The sequence below is a fragment of the Antechinus flavipes genome, chromosome 4, assembly GCF_016432865.1.
Source record: "Antechinus flavipes isolate AdamAnt ecotype Samford, QLD, Australia chromosome 4, AdamAnt_v2, whole genome shotgun sequence".
Lineage (NCBI taxonomy): Eukaryota > Metazoa > Chordata > Mammalia > Dasyuromorphia > Dasyuridae > Antechinus > Antechinus flavipes.
In genome coordinates this window covers 193,304,741-193,328,254 of record NC_067401.1, presented here as the reverse complement: position 1 = coordinate 193,328,254, position 23,514 = coordinate 193,304,741, and the positions used below count along the sequence as shown (strand labels likewise).

At 44.8% G+C, this 23,514-nt stretch overlaps 2 protein-coding genes across 5 annotated transcripts in view; one reads left to right on the top strand and one right to left on the bottom strand.

Annotated features, from left to right (window-relative positions):
* SPDEF (SAM pointed domain containing ETS transcription factor) overlaps nt 1-11,965 on the top strand; it is a 49,518-nt gene extending 37,553 nt beyond the window's left edge. Inside the window, exons 3-6 of one of the 2 annotated variants that reach the window (XM_051996436.1) lie at nt 1,642-1,839; nt 3,072-3,116; nt 3,228-3,374; nt 8,899-11,965. In XM_051996436.1, the coding sequence (XP_051852396.1) occupies nt 1,642-1,839; nt 3,072-3,116; nt 3,228-3,374; nt 8,899-9,077 (569 nt within the window). In that variant the 3' untranslated portion in view covers nt 9,078-11,965. Of the gene's footprint in view, nt 1-1,641; nt 1,840-3,026; nt 3,117-3,227; nt 3,375-8,898 lie in introns of both variants that reach the window. The other variant, XM_051996435.1, reaches the window with a different exon arrangement.
* PACSIN1 (protein kinase C and casein kinase substrate in neurons 1) overlaps nt 11,947-23,514 on the bottom strand; it is a 105,915-nt gene continuing 94,347 nt past the window's right edge. For all 3 annotated transcript variants that reach the window (XM_051996432.1, XM_051996433.1, XM_051996434.1), the window contains 7 exons: nt 23,198-23,433; nt 22,590-22,745; nt 21,400-21,575; nt 19,753-19,873; nt 19,490-19,617; nt 18,086-18,273; nt 11,947-17,799 (listed from right to left, as the gene is read on the bottom strand). In XM_051996432.1, the coding sequence (XP_051852392.1) occupies nt 17,690-17,799; nt 18,086-18,273; nt 19,490-19,617; nt 19,753-19,873; nt 21,400-21,575; nt 22,590-22,745; nt 23,198-23,433 (1,115 nt within the window). In that variant the 3' untranslated portion in view covers nt 11,947-17,689. The remainder of the gene's footprint in view (nt 17,800-18,085; nt 18,274-19,489; nt 19,618-19,752; nt 19,874-21,399; nt 21,576-22,589; nt 22,746-23,197; nt 23,434-23,514) is intronic.

Here is a 23,514-nt window from a genome sequence, read left to right as displayed (position 1 = left end):
AACTGAGATTTAGCAGGTCTATTTAGCAATGTGTTACCTAAGCCTTTCACAAGTTTTCAAAATACATCGATAGCATCCAGGGACAGTGTGGCCTAGCAAAGAATTGGCCCCCAGAGTCAGGTCAACTTGCCTCTGTTACATAATAAGGTACGTGTATTACATAATAATATAATAATAATGGATATAGGACCCTGGACAAGTTTCTGTATCTATAAGTTTCTTTTTTAATGTTTTTTTTAAATTTTATTTTTTATTATAGCATTTTATTTACAAATATATGCATAGATAATTTTTCAGCATTGACAGTTGCAAATCCTTTTGTTTCAACTTTTTCCCTCCTTCACCCCATCCCCTCCCCCAGATGTCAGGTTGATCAATACATGTTAAATATGTTAAAGTTTAAGTTAAATACAATATATGTCTGTATCTATAAATTTCAAAGAAGGTGGGAAAAGTGCCTTCACAATAGCAATGATATCACAATTCCAATCCCATCTCATTGTCCAGGTTGCCATGTACATTCTCCATCTAGTCAATCTTTAATATTGCCACCCTTTATATAATATATTTATTATTATTTTTATTATATAATTATTATATTGTATAATTAATATATAATTATAATTATAATTAATATATTATATTATATTATTATATTATAACATAATATAATTATTAATATAATAATATAATATAATTAAATAATTAGATATGTTATATAAAACAATCTAGAAGTTGTTTTAATACTCTAGAGTTGTTCTAAACAGGATATCTTAGTTAAGTCTAAGGTTCAAATAACTTCTAAATGTCATTCGCCATGATTCAAAATTGGATTTTCTAAAACAAAAGCAAAAAACTCACAGATCTTTCCTCTGCCCTTCCCCCATGAACTACTCCGATGTAGCCATCTCATACTTGTGAAATTGACTTTTTGGACCCAAGTATAAGATTTTACATTTATTCTTAAGAAATTTTAACCTTTAACAGGACATTTTCAAAGATGGAAGAAATATTCAAGACCTTAAAGAATTCATGAGCTCTGGCAGTTTGTGGGGAGGTATTTTTGTTGGGAACAAGGAAGCTTTCTTTGAAGGGATCCTTCAAATCATGACATTAGTGTCAACAAGTATTTCACAGAGTTGGAAGGGGTCTCAGAAATTGTTCAAGAATCTCCTCCATTGTTCATTTATGATATGCCCAGTCCTGTGCTAGGTATGGAAGGAGATCCAAGGGAGATCTCCAAGGGAGATTAGAACCACTCACCTTGCCTGGTCTGGGAGACAAGGCACCTGTGTCCTGGGGTAATTAAGCGGTATAGGAGATAGAGTGCTGGCCTTGAAATCAAGAAGACTCTTCTTCCTGAATTCCTGAACTCAGATACTTATTAGCCTGGGCAAATCACTTTGCTTCAGTTTTAAAATGAGCTGGAGAAAGATATGGCAAGAAAACCTTGATGGGACAATGCAGAGTTGGACGACACAAGTCCTGTGAAAAAGAGAAATGGAAGGTGTACAGGGTGGGGTGGGGAGGGAAAAGGGGAAAAGGGAAAAGGGAGAAACCTCCCTCCTCTCCCCAGAGGGCCTTCTTCCCCCATAAACATTGTACTCCCAGGAACTGAGAGCCGAGCTTTCCCCCTCACAGACCCCAGTGACTGGAGTCCAGGGAATGTGCAGAAGTGGCTGCTGTGGACAGAGCACCAGTACCGGCTGCCTCCGGTGGGCAAAGCCTTTCAAGAGCTGGGGGGCAAGGAGCTGTGTGCCATGTCCGAGGAGCAGTTCCGGCAGCGCTCCCCACTCTGTGGAGATATTTTGCATGCCCACTTGGATATCTGGAAATCAGGTAGGCATGGGCAGGGGCTAAGGGGCAATGAGACAAAGGCTGGGCTGCACAAGCCCAAGGGGTGAGGGGTCAAGACTCTGCTCTCCTGCTGCTCCTGGCCATTGCTGCTCACTGTGGCATCCCACTGTGTGATGACCCTTATCCTGTAACAGAATATACCGAAAAGAGGCATCTGGATTTTAGGTGGGAAGTCATTTATTCTCTTCTAGGGAAAACAGATATCTTTACCCTAGATCCTAGGTCAGACACAAGTCTTTTATTTTTTGTTGTTTATTTTACTACAAATTGTTTTATGAATTTTATTGGGAGAGAAAAATCAGAACAAAAGGGGAAAACCATGGGAAAGGGAAAAAAAACAAAAAATAAATGGACATGACATGTGTTGATTTATATTCAGTCTCCATAGCTCTTTTTCTGGATGCAGATGGCATTTTCTATTTAAAGTTTATTGGGATTGCATTGGAAGGCACAATTGTGTTCATCTTGGCCCTCAAGCCATCTCCTGCTTTATTTCCATCCCCTGATGTCATGGATAGGACATTTAACTTGCAGGGTTCAAATTCCCCCTCAGCTACAAAATAGCTATGTGATGCTAGGCAAGTCATTTAACTTCTTCATGCCTTAGTTTCCTAATATTTAAAATGGGAGAGAGGGATTAGACTCAATAGTTTATAAAATCCCTTCCAGCTCTAAATCCATGATTCTCTGCTCCAGCTCCATCTGTGATCCTGTTCCCATCCTCAGAAGCAACTCCAATCTTTTATACTTCTAATTCTTGGTCCCCGAAATCATTCTGAGTCACCCTCCTCCGGATGATCCCAATACACCAATATTTTTACCCAAACGGACACCATGTGCCTTATTTCCTTGTTCTTTTTAGACACCATTCCTTTCTAATTAGGTTATCTTTCCTCACGGCTGACCCACTCCCTTTGAGTCTTACAAGTCCCCTGACTTGGGGTGGTGGGGAAGCAATGTGGTTCAGGAGAAAGAAGACTGGTGTTGAATCAGAAGCCTGGGTTCCAATCTCACCTGCAATGCTGATTACCTGTGTGATGTCCTTTCCCAGCCTCAGTTTTCTCATATGTAAAGAGGGAGGGTTGGACTTGATGGCCTAGATCTGAGGTCCCTTCCAGCTCTAGGTTTAGGATGCTAAGGTCCCTGCTTTCCTCTTCCCTGACACTCAGGCTGGTGTCTCTGTGATTCTCATGAAGCCCTTCCTTCTGCTACAGCCACCTGGATGAAGGAAAAAGCCGCTGGAGCTCTGCATGTTTGTGGTGAGCCCTTTGGGATCCTGATTCAGGGGTTAGGGGATGGAGAGGGCAGATGAGTCCCAGCAAGCAGGGGGTCCTCTCCGACTCAGCTGCATCTCTCCTCCCTTCTCCCAGCTGTAGGGAGTGAGGAGCCTTGGAATGACAGTGAAGTGGACTCCTCCTGTTCCGGCCAGCCTATCCATCTTTGGCAATTCCTCAAAGAGCTACTACTCAAACCTCACAGCTACGGCCGCTTCATCCGATGGCTCAATAAGGAAAAAGGTGAGTAGTGGGAGTGGGGTGGGAAGAGTCATACTGGGAACAGAGGAGATTGAAGGAAAGGAGGAGATGGAGGAATGAGGGTATGAGCAAACCTCAGTGATGGAAAAGGGACAGTCTAGACCTTAAAGATACCAACCCTGTCTTCTTTCAGGGAAGAAAACAGGTCTGGTGAAGGGAAGTGATTTAGTTAAAGTGGCACAGTAAGTCAGCATTAGACCAATTCAGATTCTTGGGTTTTCATTTTGTCTATACCATGGACTATTTGTTTTTTAAAATATTATTTTTTCCAATTAAATGTTAATCTTTTTTCAGTTTCTATTTTTATTTTCCCAACTACATGTAAAATTACATTTTAGGTGGTTATACATGTACATTAATTTTTTACATATTTTCTAATGAATCATGTTGAGAGAAAAAAATCAGAACAAAAGCAAAAAACCACTAGGAAAAAAAAAAGTGAACATAGTATGTGTTGATTTATATTCAATCCCCCATAGTTCTCTCTGGATGCCAATGGCATTTTCCATTCAATTCCATCTGGATGGGATTGCCTTAGATCCCTAAACTGCTGAGAAGAATCGAATCTGTCATAGTTGATCCTCACACAGTCTTGCTGTTTAACATTTGTTTTTTAAATAAGTTTTGACTTGTATATTTTCTCCTCCCCTCTTTCAAAACCTTCCCTCTCTCTAAGACAGTAAACAATTTGTTATAGATTATATATGTGCAATATGTTAACATTTCTATATTAGTCAATCCCACATACTATTGTGCGAACTTAGTTAAGTTACTTCATATTTCTCAGTTTCTTATTCTGTAAAAGAAAGGGGTTAGACTACAGCGGGAAAAAAGCATTTATTAAGCACCTACTGTGTGCTACACTGAAAAGGGAAATGGCGTCTGTGCCCCCCCCCAATCTCAGACAGTATTGGCTTATAAAGAATTGGACACAACTGAACAATTGAACAAATTGAACAAAAGAACAACAAATAATATGTGCCTGGTACTATACCAAGCCCTTTACAAATATTATTTGATTTTCACAACAAGCCTGAAAGGTATCCCCATTTTTCAAATGAGGAAACTGAAACTGAGAAAAGCAGAAGTTAAATAACTCACTCATAGTCACAAAGCTGGTAAGTGTCTGAGCCTAGATTTGAACTCAGGTCTTTGTCTTTTTTTTTTCCTGAGGTAATTGGGGATTAAGTGACTTGCCCAGGGTCACACAGCTAGGATGTGTTGACTGTCTGAGATCACATATGAACTCAGGTCCTCCTGACTTCAGGGCTGGTGCTCTATCCACTGTGCCACCTGCTGCCCCAAGAACTCAGGTCTTCTTAATTAAGGGCAGCAAGGTGGTACAGTGCATAGAGAAGGAAGACTCCTTTTCTTGGCATCAGACACTTGCTGGCTTTGTGATCCTGGGCAAGTCACTTAATCCTGTTTGCCTCAGTTTCCTCACTTTATAAAATGAGCTGGAGAAGGTCATGGTAACTCACTCCTGTGCCTTTGCCAAGAATAACCCCAAATGGGGTTAAAAAGAGTCAGACATGATTGAAATAAAAATAAATAATAACAATAACAAAATTTCATTTAATAAGATTTGGCCTTACATTGGGATCTTTTTTGAGCCTGATACTGAAGCTATTTATCTCAACAATGTGTCATTTGCAAATTGCTATTCAAGTTTTTATCCAAATCATTGATAAAAATGTTGAGCAGAACAGGGCCAAGGACAGTTCTCTGTCCTCTATTTATACTGACTTATACTTCAAAGGTCCTTTCTCCAACAATGGAAAAAAAAAAAAAAAACCACTCATCCTGTGCACTCATCTCCATGTTCTACGATAATTGCATCACAGTGATTATCTTGACTAGATTTCAACATTATAAAGGATAAGTGTACCGCTGTAGCACCTAAGCCACTCTGTCTGTTATCCCTTGATTTTCCTAGATGTCTAGCCTGCTCCTTTACTGTTTTTTTTTAAATTTAGAATAATTGTTGTATATAATTCTATTCAATAAGCATTTACTATTTTTAAAAATAAGATTTTCTTGATGTCTTCTTAGTTGCATCATCATAATTAGAATCAATATCCTTCTTCCTCCCAGAGAGTTATCCCAAATACAAATAGTATTTTAAAGACCCCCCCCAAAAAAAAAGAAAAAAAGATTTAAAAAATCAGTCCAGTGGTAAACACACTGAAAAGGTCTGAAAATATGTGCATATTTTCTCCTCTGTGACATGTGGAAGTGCCATATCATGTTGTTGTTTAGACATGCCTGATTCTTGGTGACCTCATTTAGGATTTTCTTGGCAAAGATACTAGAGCGGTTTGCCATTTCCTTCTCTAGCTCATTTTACAGATGAGGAAACTGAGGCAAATATGATTAAGTGACTTGCCCATGATCATACAGCTAATAAATGTCTCAGTCCAAATTTGAACTCCTGAAGGTGAGTCTCCCTGACTGCAGGTTTGGCACTCTACCCACTGCATCACTTAGCTGCCCCTAAATTTTTACTTATCTCTGTATTAAATCCCACTTGATCTTTATAATTCTGTTTCATTTACTTTTAATTTTGTGGTGTGGGGTTGGTCTTTCTATTTAGACAGCTATAGACATTGTATGTTATTTTTCTGGCCCTCTTCACTTTACATCAATTAATATATATCTTTTCATCATTCTCTGTATTCATCACATATATCATTTCTTACAGAGCAATAATATTTCATTATATTCTTGTACAATTTATTTAGCCATTCCTCAATCTATGGGCATCTATTTTGTTTCAATTTTTTGTTATTACAAAAAAATGTTACTATAAATACTTTGATGCGTATGGTGGCTTTCTTCCTACTGATTTTTCGTTGGGGTATGAGCTCAGTCAACCAACATTTATTAAGACACTGACAGAGTATGCAGGCTTGTGCACCGGTAACCTTCTTTCCTGAAACCAAGGGATGAAGCTTATTTAATTATCTATACCAACTTGATGGGCCCAGATTAATCATTACAATTAATCAGAATTCAACTTTCTTTTAGTTTTCTTTTAATTAATTAATTAATGAGAACATTTACAAAGCATCTTCTATGTGCCAGATATCATGTATTTAGATACTTTACAAGTATTATCTCATTTGATCCTCACACCAACCATGGGAGTTGAGTGCCATTTTACAGATAAGGATATAGAGGCAAACCAATGTTTAGTGACTTGTTCAGGTTTACATAGAGATGTTTGAGTTGGATTTCAATTCAGAACTTCCTAACTCCGTGCAACACTCTCTGCTATATCACCTAGCTCTGGGTATTGTATATATTATTCTTTGGGTCTTTCCTTCACTCTGCATCAGTTCATACAAGCCTTCCCAAGTTTCTCAGAAACTGTTATAGTTAGCATTTTATATTCACATAACACTATTGATCAAGTATTCTTTGATCAATAAATATTCATGTTTTGTGGGTTTTTTTTTCTTTCTACCATAAAAATTCATGCCTATCCTCTCATTTTTATTCTTTTTTTAAAAATTCTGATTTTGGCTTTTTTAGCTTTAGCAAATTAATGACTTGGCAGCCAATTTGTAAAGGATCCCACACATCAGTAACCATTTCCTGTCTGTTCAGTTATAGTCAAGGGTTTTTGGCTGTTTTATTTTTGTGCTCATATTCTTGAATAAGATATTCATGGTATATGATTTTTGGATTTCTTTCTTTCTTTTTCTTTTTTCTTTTTTTTTTTTTTTTTTTTGCTGAGGCACTTGGGATTAAGTGACTTCTCCAGGGTCACACAGCTAGGAAGTGTTAAGTGTCTGAGGTCAGATTTGAACTCAGGTCCTCCTGACCTCAGGGCTGGTGCTCTATTCACTGTGCCACCTAGCTTCTCCCTGAGCCATATTTTTCAACATTTTTCACTATCTCCTCCATGCTGACAATAGTATTGTATCCAGGAAATAAATGTTGTTATGTATGTCAGTTTTATTTGGAGGATCTACCTTTTTATCCTCTGTCTCAGTTATCATTAGTATGTAAGCTGTAGCTATTTTGTGGTAATCTTTTTTGCTTACACTTGACATTAGCAATACAAAAGGTAAATGGCTTCATGTCCCACAGAAAATCATTTCTGGGCCTTTGCCCCACATGACAAAATTAATTTCATCTTCTACTTGCTCTTTCCAAGGGCAACCCATGCACTCTTTACTCACCTAACTGCATCTTTCTAATAGCTTATGATCACAGTTTAAAAATCTAATTAATTTCCTCCAATTGTAAGTCGTCCTACTGCAACTTGGACAAGGATGTCACAATCACCAGCAGTTAGGTTCATGCTTATAAATGATCTAAAAATTCTGATTCTCAGCAGCCTCTGTTCCCTTTTTCAATATTCTGCCGGCATCACTGCAGAACAGGAAAGAGTCCATACAGGACTGAGGATCATTTTGTATTTCCTTTTATATCAAGGGTTCCCAGGTCATCACTAGAATGGCCAGCCTATTGACAAGGAGTCTCTCTGTACTTAGCCAGCCTGGTCTTTGGAAAGCAGAAGCTCTCTACTACTGGAACCATATATTTCCAACATGAAACAATTGTCAGAGTTTCAGAGCTCACACTGCTGGCACAAGCTTTGAAAATCCAAAGCCATCTTCATGTTACAAAAAGAGATTGGAATAAAACTTTTATGGCATTAAATTATTAGGGATGCTATATTGATTACATGGCAACTGCTAGCTATTATTAATGTCTGGTGATTCAAACAATTTTGAATCAATTAAATCATGGTATGATTTATTCTCTATCCATCCATGTTCACAAGATTAGCAAGATCAGAGTGATTTGTTGAAAAGTTTAAGCTTAAGTGATCTGACCAGTCATAGCAGACTCTGAATTTGAATCCATGTTTTCTGCACTAGTCAGATGTTCTTTCCACTACTCCAGGATGCTGGCCTCTCAGGGAATATGAGTTGTAGTTTAAAGGAGAGTTCCTTATGGGCTAAAAAAAAAAAAAAAAAATCAAGGGAAGGAATGGAAGAGATTAAGATTATAGCAAGAGAAATAATAGGTAACCATTGGAAGATGCTTATTGGTGGAATAGGCTAAGGTCTGCCAAAATGCTTATCTAAGAGAGAACATAAACTCTTGCTCCAACCCAGAAAGAAGATGTTAGGGAAAAAGGTAATCTGGGAGCCAACCATTCTCAGTGATTTAGGTACAGTCCTGCCTGCAAATTCAAAGATAGACTCAAAAGGCTCATAAGACTATTGGGATATTTCTAATTTGCTTGAAGGATAAGAGAGGTTTAGGGAGGAAATAGCTACACCTCCAACACACCTGTATCAAGTTCTTATTTCCCCAACACAGGCTGGGCCAGAGTAAATACCTTGCTTGACTTGATTCTACTAACATCCCCTTTTCCCAAATTCTCCACCATCCAGAAAACTGATCCACATTAACTCCATCAATCTCTTTCCTTCTCTCTCTGCTCCCCTTTACCCTGTTCTCCTTCCATTCACATGACATTCTCCAGGCATTTTCAAGATTGAGGACTCAGCCCAGGTGGCGCGGCTGTGGGGCATCCGCAAGAATCGTCCGGCCATGAACTATGATAAGCTGAGCCGTTCCATCCGCCAGTATTACAAGAAAGGAATCATTCGCAAACCCGACATCTCCCAGCGACTGGTTTATCAGTTTGTGCATCCTGTTTGACTGGGAGCAACCCCGGACCCAGGGATCCAGGAGAGGGACAGAACAGCTACCCTGATTTCACCCTACTGGCTTCCCTCTCTCAGCTTGCCCCTCCCCACTTAGGCCCTGTCTGCTCTATTCAGAACCCCCTGCCCCTAGTCAGTGCTGCTGACAACTGTGCTCAGGGGTCAGGGGGACTAGTAAGGCCGCTCTCCAGATTGACTCATGGCCCACCCCCAGAGCTAAGCCCGATCCAAGGAACAAGGGGCCTGTGTTGGGGAGGTGGAGGAGCGGTCTTCTCTATGAACAAGCACAAGCATATTTGCTGGGACTGGAGCCCTGTGGGGAGGGAGTCTTTCTCTGATCAAATTGCTGAACTGACTCCTTCAAAAATATTAGCCTGCTCTTTTACCCTATTCTATGCTCTTCCATGGGGGAGAAAAATACATATACCCCTCCATACACACACACACATACACACACACACACACACAGAGTCACTGTGACTTAAGACTTCCTTGGAATGACCACCTAAGGAAGGACTCTTTCAACTGTTTTCACTTGTCCCCGATTGATGATTTAGGATCCCAACCTGACTCTAGAACCCCAGGGGTCCCTTGTTGCCAGTTATCAGCCTCTCCATTGTCAATTCATTCCAAAAAGGTTCACTAAGAACCAGGTCTGTGCTTTGGGCTAGATAGGGGTGGGTGGGTAGGAGGATGAATGCTAGAGAATTCAGAGGCTTTGTCCTTAAGTTGAAAAAAATCATGGTTTAATTAGGGAGGCAGCCACATACATATGAACAATGCACATAGATCAAAAATGGGTATCCATGGCAATGTGTGACGTAATTACAGGCTAGAAGGGTTCAGAGGAGTGAGGGAAGCACTGATGATTGTGCTGGTGAAGGGAGGAGGAAGATGGAAAAGACTTGAAGTAGGAATGTGGAAAAGAATCTGGGAGATAGTGTGGAAGGGAATATGTAAGCCAAAGTAAAGCGATAGACATGACCAAGAGAATCTGTCTTTTTTAGATCCATCCCTTGAATCCTTGCAGTTGTCCTGAGCTGCCGCTAGGGTCTGGGTGAGGGGACTCATTCCCTAAAACCAAAAATAACAATAGGGATCGGGTCAGACTGCCTTCTCTTACTTTTCCTTCCCGGCACAAATCTGGAGTGATAGGCTTGGCTTTTTAGTTGCCTCCTAGAGGGAAGATCAAAAAATAGGATAAAGGAGTTCCAAAGCTTGAGCAGCCCCAAGCCCCCACGCCCAGCCCATCTGACGAGACCCGCCACTGTAACAAATGCAGGTGCCTCCCCATCCTCCCCACCCCTCACCTTGCCAAAGGAAGCTTTTATCATTGCGAGCCTTTGGGATCTGGAATGGAAGTGGGAGAGGGGATATGATTCCCTGATCTTTCCCCAGCTTCCTTAGTGCATCAGACCTTATAGATATCTGTCTCTGAAGGAGCCACTCAGTGGGGAAGAGCCCCCCACTCTTCCAGAGTTTGTTGTTTATCTCCTTTGTGAACAGATCTCAAGATTCCCCATCCCATCAGGAGTGTATCTGTGAATGTTTCTATTCCCAGACTTGTGAGGGTGGGAATTTGTGCCAACTGATGAGGTGTGAGATGTGAGGGGGGGGGGGCAGCAGGTGCAGGTAGGTGTGAGATTTAATAGGAAGGTCTGGGACTCTCAGCCCCATGGCAGCTTGCTTGTTTAAGAGAAAGTCCTCCCCTCCCTTCTGAGAATCACAGGATCATCATTCAGAGCCAGAAGTAGCCTCAGAAGCTCTTGCATCTGACTCCCTCATAATAGAGGTGAGGGAACTGAGACATAGAGAGGTTAACAAATTTACCTGAACTGACACAGCTAGTTAGTTGCAAAGTCAGAATTTTAACCCAAATTTAAGAACAAACTAAGAGATTGAGTCAGAGCCAAAGTGAGTGCTGTTTCCTGGACTGTCTTTTTCTACTGCCAGCAGTTTTATTGTCAAAGAAAAGGTTTACTTCTGAGATGAACAAACAGACTGTTGGCATCTTCTGTGCCTCCTGAATGGCTCTAGCAGAAGTTGCCTGTTTCTCTGAAGCCCTTTGCCTCTAACTTCTCCTGATCACAGAGTCACAGAATCAGAGAGCAGAGAGCTGGAAGACAGGGCAGCCAGTCCACACAAACCTAGTCCCTGCTGTCTCTTCCCCTCTTCCCTGATTTCTCCATTCTTTCTTTCCCCCACCAGTGGAGAAGGAAGGCTTGCGTCGTGGATCAGGTTCTTCCAATGAAGTTTGTTCACTAGATTTTCTTTGTCTCCTCCCATCCCTTCTCGGGCCCATCTTTAGCTTCCCTGGCTCTGCTCCCGACAGGAGTCGTAGGTGATTCTCTCCTTCCCTTGACACCCCTCCCCCTCCCAGAACCTGGGGCTGGGAAGAACATCTAGGTAGAAGAGCTAGTTCAGGGAGCTGAGGGAGGAGTCAGTGGAACAGAAAGGACTATCAGATGGGCAAGAGATCCAGGGCTTAGGATGGGAGTGAAACAGGAGGGAAGTGGGGAAGGGAAAGGATTATAGCTTTGCATTAGTTGTAGGTACTTCCAGACACACCTAGAAGTGTAGGAGACCACTTCACAAATCTGCTTCCCAGCCTTAGTTCCCTTGACAAACCTGATAGGAATCTGCAAATGAGGCTTGTATTATGCCAGCAACCAGTGCCCTCCTTCCCCATCCCCATCCCCAATCCCACCCAGACCAATTCCTCCACTTTCCCAACACCTACGTTTGAGCTTCCAGGCCCTGGGCCCATGCCTCAACTCTTCAAAAAAATCCTCTCTCCCCCCATCCCCATCAGGTGTGACCCCCATTTCCAGGGTTCCACCAATAACCAGACTCATATACATGAATAAAATAGTTTTGTCTTTATTCATAGATTTGGGAGTTGTCAAGGGGTCAGGGGGTTTGTTTGGGACCTGGGATCCTTCCCCTCTATTATATCTGTTGGACAGAGAGAGGAGAGGGGACAGGCAGGTTGGATAAAGATGCAAACTCAGACTATGATGAAACAGCAATGGGATGTCCTTGAGCCATTATATCTGTTCACCAGGTCCTGTTCTAGGACCTCAGAGTTGACCATGAAGAGAACCTTATGAGGTTTGGTGGGAAGTGGAACAGAGGAAGAGGAGGGAAGGGTGTTAATATACATTGGGTTCGCCTGTTTTCTCCCAGAACCACACAGCTTGAAACCCTATTTGTTCCAGTGAGTTTTTAATTCAGATAAAAGGCCTGTCTCCCTAACCAACTGCTCCTCTCTAGTTGGAGGCTGGGCTAGGATTCTTCTCAGGCTGACTAAAGCCAGGCTCTCTGAAACCCACCTCTTTACGTCCTTTACCCCCCCATTCATCCATAGAGAGAACAACAGTGTTACAACTCATGGGACATATCACTGAATTGTAGAACTAGAGACTTTTAGAATTAGGACTTTATATTAGTGAAAGAACTGCATACTCTGATCAACCATATCTCTGGATCCAGTTTCCTTCTCACCCTAACCCCATCCCACCTCACCCCACCCCAAGCCTTCTTTGCTCCTGTCCCTGGAGCTTAGCTGGGGAGGGAGTTCCCAACAGGTACAGAAACAGCACGAGGCACCCCACCATTTGGAGAACTTTGTCATAAGAAACAGTTTTACCCAGGACAAGGACACCAGGCTTCCCTGCTCAATTTGGAGGGTAGGGGTTGAGACAGATTAAAAAAAGACAATAAAACCTAATATAATGAGTCAACCCTTCCCTATCTCAAAGGAGGAAACTGAATTTAGAGGAGGGAAAATAACTTGCCCAATAATAAGCAGCAGACTGGGACTACAGCCAATACTGATTCCAAATCTATCCCATTGCCTCTTTACCTTTAATGCATGGTGTGGTTATGGATTTGGCCCTGGCTCTGACCTGGGAATTTGTTTTGCTTTAATTGGGATGGAAGGAACAGAGTTAAGGGAAGAACCTGTGGGACAGGTGTGGGGAACTGGGAAGGGGAGGGAAGTGTTGGAGTAGGGGGTGGCCAAGAAGTCCCCACAGTCTCCCCATGAGAACAGGATTATGGCAATATAAGGACAAATGCCAAGCCTTGGGAAGACAGCCTGCCAAAGTTCCAGCCCACAGCCTCCATCCCTGCCTTGCCTGTGCAGGTCTCACTTCTCTGTCCCTCTATCTCCTCCATGAAACCTTTTCCAAATGCTCTTAGTCCCTGGTAATCCCAGAACAAGTCTTAGAGTTGGCAGAGGCTCCAGAGGCCTCTAGTTGTATTTCTGCCTGAATAAACTCCCTCCCCCACAATATTCTGCAAAAGAGGTCATCTAATGTCTCCCTGAATATTTGAAATATTTGAACACTCCAATAAATAACACTCACTACCTGAGTAGTACCTGAACACTCACTATTTCCTTCAGCAGCCCAATTCCAGAGTGGACCTAATTGATAGGCAGCTTTTCCTGATTTCACGGAGCTAGAAATGCTCTCTCTTTCAGCTTCTATCCATTATCCCCTGTTCTACTCCCTTTCCCAAAAGCCAGTTCTTCAGATACTTGAGCCCAGCTGCTGGGTGGCCACAAGTCTGACCTCACTGGCACTTCTTGTTTCCAACGGTCTCCTGCCCTGAGAGGTCTTCCAGTCTCTGATGGTCCTGGAGATGATGGGATGCTAAAGCTGGAAGGGACCCACCAGACCAACCCCCTCCTCTTCCGGAACAAAAACCAATGTCTAGCAAACGCTGGGAATGCCGAGCGAGTTCTTGGCAGAAATTGAGACAAGAACTAGGATTTCCTGAATTCCTGGGCCAGCACTTTTTCTACAGTACCACCTTTTTTCTCTGTGGACTTGCCCCATGATGGCAATCAGATTCTGAATGTCAGGTCTCTAGGACCCCAGGAGTGGAGGATATTTAAATTAAGGTAAGGTCCAAGAGACAGCAACAGATTTCTGGTTTTTATCCAGTCAATCACAGCGTGTGTGTTTGTGGATGTGTGTATTATGGGGCCATAGGAAACCACCACTGATCTCACATCTCCTTGCAAATGTCCTTTAGATTGGGCACATCTGGGGTAGAGGCCAACTCCAAAGTCCCAGAAAAGCCAAAAAAGGCTGATATGGAAGTTCTGGGACAGTGTGGAGGTAAGAGACTTCTCAGCAGTTAGAAGGGATGGAGGCCCCAAAACACGTCCTTGGGCAAGAGAGAAGGCATGGCTAGGTTGGTATCCACTGCAGAAAGAAAAAAGGGAGACTGAGATATTGGGCAAAGCACCAACCTCCTCCCTTCCCTAACCACAGGACCATTTCCAGGCCTGTCATGAAGAGGGAGTGGTACCCATGTCCTAAGGTGGAGAAGCGGCCTACTGTTTCCTTGAGAATGAGTATAGGGAAGCCAGGAAGAAAGGAAAAAAACAAGAGGCAGAGGCAGAGCCCCACTGTCCTAATTGGCTTTAGGAATAACCAGGAGAGTTGGACTATAATAGCTAGCATTTATATATCATTTACTATCCTAAGTGCCAGGCACTGTGCTTTAATAATGATTATCCCATTTGATCCTCACAACAACCTTGGGAGATGGAAGGATTCCTGGATCTTTTTTTTGCTTATTCAGATGGGTGAAGATGGGGAGTTTATGCAACACTGGAGGTTTCCTAAAATAATGTTTTGAGTTTTACAGAGGACCATCTCAAATTAGAGTAGAAGTCTAAAGCTGCATCAAGGGTGAGAGAGGAAGTGGGAAGATTTGTGGGGACAGGTGTCCACTTAGTGGGTGGTTGCCTTTGACCCTAGGAAGAGGTCAGACTCTAATTAGGCCCATTTCAGGACATTGTCACTGGGCATCAAAGACTTGAAGAGTCTGGGAGTTAAAGCTTCAGTGTTGGTTCTAGAAGAATGACAAAGTCAAGGCATCTGGAGGCAAAAAAATTAATTATCCAATTACTCTTTTTGCTGGAAATTCTTACTGGCTGAGAAAAGGGCACTTATCCACTGTCCTGAGTTTCAAATTCCACTTCCACAGCTCTACTGACTCATACTTCCTTAGGCTTTAGCAGCAATAAATGGGGAAGGGATAATCAGATTAAGGAATAAAGAATCTTGATGCTGCTAGAATTGACTTCTGCTTATTAGCAGGCTCTAGGAGGAGGAGGAGAGCTGCTAAAATCAAGCCTCACCTGGTGCTGTATCCTTTGGTATCAGCTCCCTTGGGAGACCAGCCATGGGACCCTACAAACATGGGTCACCAGGACAGCCTTCACCACCACCACTCTGCTCTCTGCACCTCAGAGGGTGATCTGGATGGGGGCAGGGAGTCTTCTCTCATCCTATTCCAGGGCTCTGGCATTGGCTTGAATGGAGTTTAATCTCCCAAGTGTCCTTGTAGCTGCCCAGTTAGGAGGAGGTGAAGAACTGGAATCCTCTGTGTCTACTATCTCCTGCCTTCCATTTTGGCAAGAAATTCCATTTTTGTCTGTAGGTCCACTAGTCTTCTACCCCAGGTCTCCTGAGCTCACCTGGCCATGGACCAAACTTGCCCAGACCAAGGTGGGAGAGAAGCGGAATGGAAACAAATGTCACTTCCCTGACAAGGTAAAAATGAAGGAATCGAGGGGAAAAGAAGACTCCAGGGAGATCAGACTAACAAAAGCTGCTTTTCACTTGTCTATTCTTCTTTTTAAATGCATTGGGAGTCATATGGAATCCTGTCCAGTAAAGGACCAGTTTGCGGGCTGGGGGTGACCTTAATTTCTAGGAGTAGCTCTCCTAAGGATAAGGGGGAAGGCTGAAGAGGACTTAGGGTTGGGAATCCCTTCCATTCCCCCTTATCAATAGCCCCACAGACCTGAGATTTCAAAAATGGCTCCCAATCCCAAACTTTTAGGGAAGAGCCCTTACCCTACAATGCCTATTAGATACCCACACAGGGAAAGGGAAGGATAAACTATACAGAAGTGGAGAGAAACAGTGGGGTCCAGATGGTATATCTAGAAATAGAGTTGGATTCTAAATGTCAAAAATGATAAATTTTCCCCTCCTGAATCTTCTCTGATAAAGTAATTGCTCCTGTTGCTGATTTTGTCTGCAAGGTGCTAGACCTTTTCAGACCTTTGGGGTCTTTAAAAGTAATGCAGCAAGTGTTTACTTTGGGGAGTGAGGTATCTGTGTGTAGGGTATATTTAGAAGGACGACCCCTCGCATCCAGATCAGCAATCATGACTGGGGTAAGATAGCTGCCCTGAAGCAACTCTTCCCTTCTCATCATGAAGAAATGCTGAGCGGCTGAACCTCTGGGAAAGGCCACCCACCCACCCACGTTAGGGCTCACCCTCAGCTCTGCAGTGTCTCACTGCCACCACATGGATAATCCCAGTTGGATTCTACACCAGGATCCCATCTCCCACGACACTTTCTAAGACAAGGGGCTGAGCTCAACAACTCAGGAAGGAGAAGGCTGTTCCCTCTGTCTCCCAAAGGCCCTGGATCAGAGTTTGCCATGATTGGGAGATGCTCTGGCATCCTTACTTCCCCATCTCTCATTGCTGGGAGTGACTGCACCTTTAGCTCCCCATAATTATTCTGTGGGAGCTACTACTTCTCACCTACCCCAATATGGAAAGTAGGGAGTTCATGCTGGCCCTCCCCCCAGGCCTTTCGCCTGCATCTCCTTCCTCACCTTTTCCATGGCCACGGGGAGGGGACTGAATAGCATAAGAAAAGGACATGTAAGAATAGGAACACCTCAGAAAGCTCAGTGGAAGACTTAGAGACTGAAAGGCCAAAACCTTGCTCAGACAGCAGTCCTCTGGGAGAAGATGTAGGGGAGGTGGGAGGGTGGGCTGTCCTTTTGGAGAAGAAATGGTCGGGGTCGAGGATCAGGGGAGAGAGACAGAGAAAGACAGAGACAGAGAGAGAGAGATCCTTGAAAAGGGATAGTGGAGAGAAGGTGGGAACAAGAATTCTCAGAGATCAGTGTGGTCTAGTAGAAAAAGCACTGGGTTGAGGAGTCAGGAATCCTGAGCTTTTTTAGCTGTTGCTACTCTGTGACAGAACCTTAAACTAGTCACTTTCCTTTTTCAAGCTATAGTTTCTTCCTCTCTAAAAAGAGGGGGCTAGACTAGACATCTGTTCCCTTCCAGCTCTGACATTCTAGAGCCAGCCTGAGGACAATGGATGGGAGTCAGAGATTCTGGAGGAGGGGGTCTTTCCAGACTTCTGAAGGGCCCAGAGAGACAGACCTCTTTGGTGAAGACCAAGACCCCTTACCAACATCACGGGCTGGGGCTGGGGCCCCTCACCTGTGGGAGGATTACTTCCCAACTCTACCCCTTCCCTGCCCCGACTCTATGCTACTATTGTAAATACTTGTTTCTGGTTTTTCTATATTTTTCTTTTTTTTTTGTTCTATTTTTTTTTCTTCCCAAGACGACTTTTAAAAAAATAAAAGCTTGATTGGAAAATATGTCTGGTACTCTATGGAGCTGGGGCAGGAGGGAGAATGGGTTGGATGCGGACGAGGATGGATCAAAAAGGACTGAAGACAGAAAGGGGCTGGCAAGGGCCGGAGAGGGAGCTCAGGAGCCGCGGAGTCTGGGAAAGGCATGAGGCGGGCGCGGGGACACAGTTAGATGGACTCCACGTAGTTGGCAGGGTAGAGGCCTAGCTGCCCACTGTCCAGACGCCCTCGGCACCAGCCCTGCTCATCTTCTTCTCCCAGTTTGGTGAGCTCGTCTCCTGGAGGGACATACCGGGAGAACGGGCTTTACGGAGGGGAAGACACAAGGATGCGAGTGCAGCACGATCCCAGAACCCCCCTCGGCCCAGCTCCCAGCATTCCAGTCTCTGGGGTCCCACCTACCCCGGCTCCGGCCTGCATCGGCACCCACAGCTCTTTGGGCGGGACTCTTTGCTGAGCCCTGCCCCCCCAACCTTCCTGCCTCTCACAACACCCGTCGGCCCCCGTCCCTGTCCCTTTGTCGTCCCCTCCCGGCACAAGATCGCCCCGCCCCCCGCGCCAAACCTGCTTTGAAGCTGAGTTCGTCCTGCTCCTGCCCGTCATAATCATAGAGTGCCCGGACACGCACCCCCTTGGCATCGTCCTCAAAGGGGTTGGCGCCCCCGTTGGGCTCACCCGCCCCGAAGGGAGCTCCGCTCTCATCATCAGACCACTCGGCGGCGTACGGCTGGCCCCGGTCATAGCTGCTGACGCTGGGGGGAGGGGCGGGAAGGGGGAAGAACATCGTCACCTGCCTTGTCCTCAAGGGGGCCCCCGGGCACACAGCGCAGAGTTTTAGGGCTGAAAGAGACTACGGGGTCTTGGGACAATCTAGGCTGATTCGTACAAGGAAGGAATCTCTACTGTAACGAGCCTCACTCCCAGCATCAGATGGAACAGGCTCCAGACGGAGAGAGACCTGAGTTCAAATTCTGCCTCAGTCACTCACTATCTGTATATTCCTGGACAAGTCACTTAGCTGCTGTTTGCCTCAGTTTTCTCATCTGTAAAACGAGGATGATAGGGTACCCCTCCCAGGTTGTTGCTGAGATAGCTGTAAAGCCCCTTAAGCGTCATATAAATGGTAATTAAAAAAAGAGAGCCACCCATCCCCACTGGGGGAAGCCCATTCTGCTTTGCAGCAGCCCCACTGATTTAGAAATCTTTCCTGACTGATGTCAGCTTGTTTTCCCTCTGCAACTGGAACCGTTACTCCTGACGGCTGCCCTCATGAGCCAAACAAATAAGCTGAATCCCTGCTCCAGACTTCTCTAAAAGATCAAGAAGAGGATATTCTTCCACAGTAGTCCAGAGTCAAAAGAGCTGAGTTCAAATCCTAGTTTTGCTTCTGGCTGAGTCACCCTGTAAATGATCCTGTACTCCCTCCTTGGGAGAAAAAAAAGGTTGGTGCCTGTTTCTCCATCTGTAAAATGGAGCTGCAGACAGGCTTAGGCAATATCAGGAGTAGGGGCATCTAATAATTTGTTACAAAGAATCTTATACAGTTTCCTTAAATAGTGTCTCTTCCTCTGATACATTCCAAATAAGATTCAACTTAAGCACCTCCTGTCAGAAGGCTATCACAGCGCATAAAGCAAGGGGCACATGAAATCTTCCTTACTCTGTCTATTGAACCCGGCTGCTAGGGATAACAAAAATAAAAATAAAAAATAACAGATGTGAGAGCATTCAGGGAAATATTTTGAAATGCTTTAGGAATATAAGAAGTAATATAATTATTGTTTGTGAAGGGGTCTAGAATCTGAATTGTAAGGGATATCTAGTCCAACTACAACTGTTAGAATTAAAATAATTTATTAATAGCCCCTGCATGCCCAATATTTGGGCACATGTCTAGGCATTGGGGAGGTTCCAGTGGCGAACCAGCATGAGGCGGGGGGAGAGAAGGTATGCCCACCTGATACTCACCTGCCACGGTCCCCAGCCTGGGCCATAGACTCTACCACCCCGGAGGCATTGGTTAGAGTCACACCCTCGTTCTTCTTGGGCAGTTTCTCCTTCCTGGTGATGGTATGGGTGAGGTCTGGGTTCCACTCCTAGTGGCAGTATGGGTATGGGTATCTGTAAGGCTGCTCCCTGCCCACTCCACGTCTCCCTCCTCCTGGCCCTCCCTTCCTCTTCCTCACCAGCCCCAAGTCCACCTCCACACACCAGGAAGCCAGGACACTGACCTCAAATTGGGGCCAATTCATGGGCATGCCAGGCCCACTGGTGCTTCGGAACCACTTGAGGTCTTCCTGGGCGTCAGCCCCCCGGATTGTCTGCTCCAGTTCACGGTACACATTGATGTAACTGGGCAAGGGAGAAATTGGAGAGGTCATTCATCTCTCTGTCTGAGGTCCGGGGGAGAAACCAGAGCAAGCCCAAGGTCCAGTTCAGGCCACCTTGCTGGACGTCATCAAGATTCTTCTTCTGAGGGCATTTTGCATCAGGTACCCCCTAGGCTACTTAATACAAAAGATGGGCACAGAGGGTGTGCCTACCTAAAGCTGGCACAAAATACCCTCTGTGCCCATTCAGGGGTGACAATTGAGTCCAGAATCTTTTCTTTCTTGCTCCTCCCATTTTGTCAAATTGAAATAACAACGAAGAATTATGGTATAGCAGATAGGTTTAGAGACTTGGAAGGCCTGGACTCAAATGCTGCCTTCACCACTTTCTGGCTCCAGGACCAAGGGTAACTTCAAATGATTTTCTCTGAATTTCAGCTTCCTCATCTACAAAATGAGGTTAGCACCTACTAATAGGTTGTTATAAGGATTAAATGGGGGAATGCCTGTCAGTTAGTCAGTGAATAATATTTATTAAGTACCCGCTATGTGCTAAGAAAAGAGTATTTAGGTGACACCATGGTTAAAATATTAGGCCTGGAATAAATAAAACCTGAGTTCAAATTTGAGCTGACACACTTAATAGATCTGTGACTCTAGGCAAATCACATCATCCTGTTTGCCTCAGTTTCCTCATCTGTAAAATAAGCTGGAGAAGGAAATGGAAAACCACTCCAGTATTTTTGTCAAGAAAGCCCCAAATAGAGTCATGAAAAGTCAAACATGAATGAAATGATAAGAACAACAAAATGTGCTGAGCATTGAGCTAAGCTTTGGTAAATATATGTGGAGTGCTGGGAGCACCTTAAAAGCAATGCTGTACTCTCCCAATGTCTCAGCTGGGCTGGCTGAGCTCTCAAGACCCTTGTCACTCCACTTCTCAAAAACCTTCAGTGACTCCCTGGTACCTCTTAAGAGAAAACAGAGACTGTTTTTCTTCCCAGACTGGTTCCAGCTTATCTTTTTAGGCTCATAGCAAATAACTCTTTATCACATGGGGACCATGTTATAGCCAAACTGGCCTTCATGCAATTCCCTGAACTCTATCTCCACTTCCTTGCACAGGGAAAAGAGAAAGGAGGAAGAGAGGAAGGGAGGTCATGGAGAGGCCATACCCCCTAGTCACCTCCCCTCAATGATCAATTCAAGGACTACTTCCTGAGGACTTTATGGAGTTCCCCAGTGTTGTCAGTGTCCCCCAAATTACAGTGTATTTATTTTGCTTATACTCCATGTTTACTTATCTGTGAACATTTATCCTGATAGTAAAAGGTAAACTCCTTGAAGACAGAGAATCTTCCATTTTATGTTTCTAATACAGTGCCTAATCCACAGTAAATGCTAAAAAAAAAATGCTTGAGAAATGATTCAGGTAAAAAACTAGGGAGCTAGATCAGACAGAAAATGATCTTTTCTTGCCCCAAGTCCTGTTAACCTAGGCCCTCTTTAATAAGTGTCTTAACCCCTCTTCCCTATGCAGCCTAGTACCTGCTATTTTCTGCCAAATTAAGGTGACGCTTTATATCCAAGAGCACCTCCTTCAGGAACACCAGCCTCTTCTCCTCAAACTGCTGGCATTGTTCAAATACCTGCTCCATGCCTTCCATATATTGGGGTGTCGACTTGCCAATCTCATCCAACACCTTCTCATATTTCTCCTGGGTCTGTGGAGGAAGGAAGGAATGGAGAGAGAGAGAGAGAGGAAGAAGGGAAGGAAGAAAGAAAGGAAGAAAGGTAGGGAAGGTGGGAAGGAAGGAAGGAAGGAAGGAAGGAAGGAAGGAAGGAAGGAAGGAAGGAAGGAAGGAAGGAAGGGAGGGAGGGAGGGAAAAGGAAGGAAGGAGGAAGGAAGGAAGGAAGGAAGGAAGGAAGGAAGGAAGGAGGGAGGGAGGGAGGGAGAAGGAAGGAAGGAAGGAGAGAAGGAAGGAAGGGAGGAGGAGGAAGGAAGGAAGGAAGGAAGGAAGGAAGGGAGGAAGGAAGGAAGGAAGGAAGGAAGGAAGGAAGGAAGGAAGGAAGGAAGGAAGGGAGGGAGGGAGAAGGAAAGGAAGGAAGGAGAGAAGGAAGGAAGGAAGGAAGGAAGGAAGGGAGGAAGGAAGGAAGGAAGGAAGGGAGGGAGGGAGAAGGAAGGAAGGAAGGAGGAAGGAAGGAAGGGAGGGAGGGAAAAGGAAGGAAGGAAGGAAGGAAGGAGGAAGGGAGGGAGGGAGGGAGGGAGAAGGAAGGAAGGAAGGAGAAGGAAGGAAGGAAGGGAAGGAAGGAAGGAAGGAAGGAAGGAAGGGAGGGAGGGAGGAGGAACAAGAGACAAGCCTGAGGACCTTTATGATATTCCCTTCCACACTCCACTCCCACCACCCCCTCCAGTGGCCATGCTGGTGGTAAATATTTGACAACAACTCTCTAACAAACAAAAAAAATAGAACTGGACACTTTTAAATTTAATCCGCATTATTAACATCTCTCTCATTTTCATATTTCTGGACTTCAGAAATATCAAGCCCTGACTTGTATCTTTGCTAATTTCTAAAGTGTAAATGTAACGGTAAAAATGTAACTCATTTAACGATGGGCTCTAGGTGCTATTAGGTGTGAGCTTCCAGGGTGAGCTGGCAGCCACCCTCCCACCCAGTAGGGGGCACCCTCCCTCCCCGACCGCCCCCTCCCTCCTCCCGGCCGCAGCCTCAGACCTTCTGGACGTCCTGCTTGCACTTGTCCACCTTGTCCTGAAGCTTCTTCTGCTGCTCCGGGGTAACTGACTGCTCCGCCTTGCTGTTGGCCTCCCGCGTCACCGCCATCTTCTCCTCCTTGCAGGCCAAGTGGTAGGCTTTCTTGGCTGCCTCCAGCTTTCAGAGATGGGGAGTGAACGGCCGCCATTATTTAGTGGTAGCAAAGTGGGGGAGGGGAGCTATTCCCATAACCATTTTACAGATGGAGAAACTGAGGCTAAAAGAGCCGAAGGAGCTGTGTCCCCCTTGTCCAGCCCAGAGTCCAGAAGCAGTGGGGACGTAATTGCCAGTTGGCGAATGACTAACTGATTAAGGCAGAGCCTCCCCCTCTCTCCTCATTGACAAAGCAGTGACCTGCAGAAAACGGTTCTCTGCCCAGGACCCTCTCCTTGCAGTCTCACAGAAGCGCCGCCGAGTGCAGCCTCATTTTACAGACTGGGGGAGCGACTTGTGTCAGCACTGCCTGAGGGGGTCTGCCCGACTCCGCTACAACCCGCTGACTGCGGATCTCCTTTGCTTGAGCCACAAGGGACCTCCTCCCCCTCCTCCTGGCCTCTCCCCCCGGGTACCTCTTTCATCTTTTTGGCCCAGGGTTTCTGTGCTTTCCGGAAGCCATCCTCAGCCTCCTTGGTTTCCTTGAAGCCGCCCATTATCTGCTTGTGGTAGGCGTCCTTCTGCCAGTTCTTCACCTTCTCCAAGTCGTCATTGACCAGGCTGTTCTTCACGTCCTGATGGAGCTCACTTACCTTGTCGGCCTCAGTCATGATGGCGCCCCAGGCACGCTCCAGGCTGCCGTACTGTGGGCCTGCCCGCAGAGAATCGGAAGCGGCGTGAGCGGGGGACACGTACCCCTGCCTCTCCCCCTCGGACACCACGAGGGAGGGCA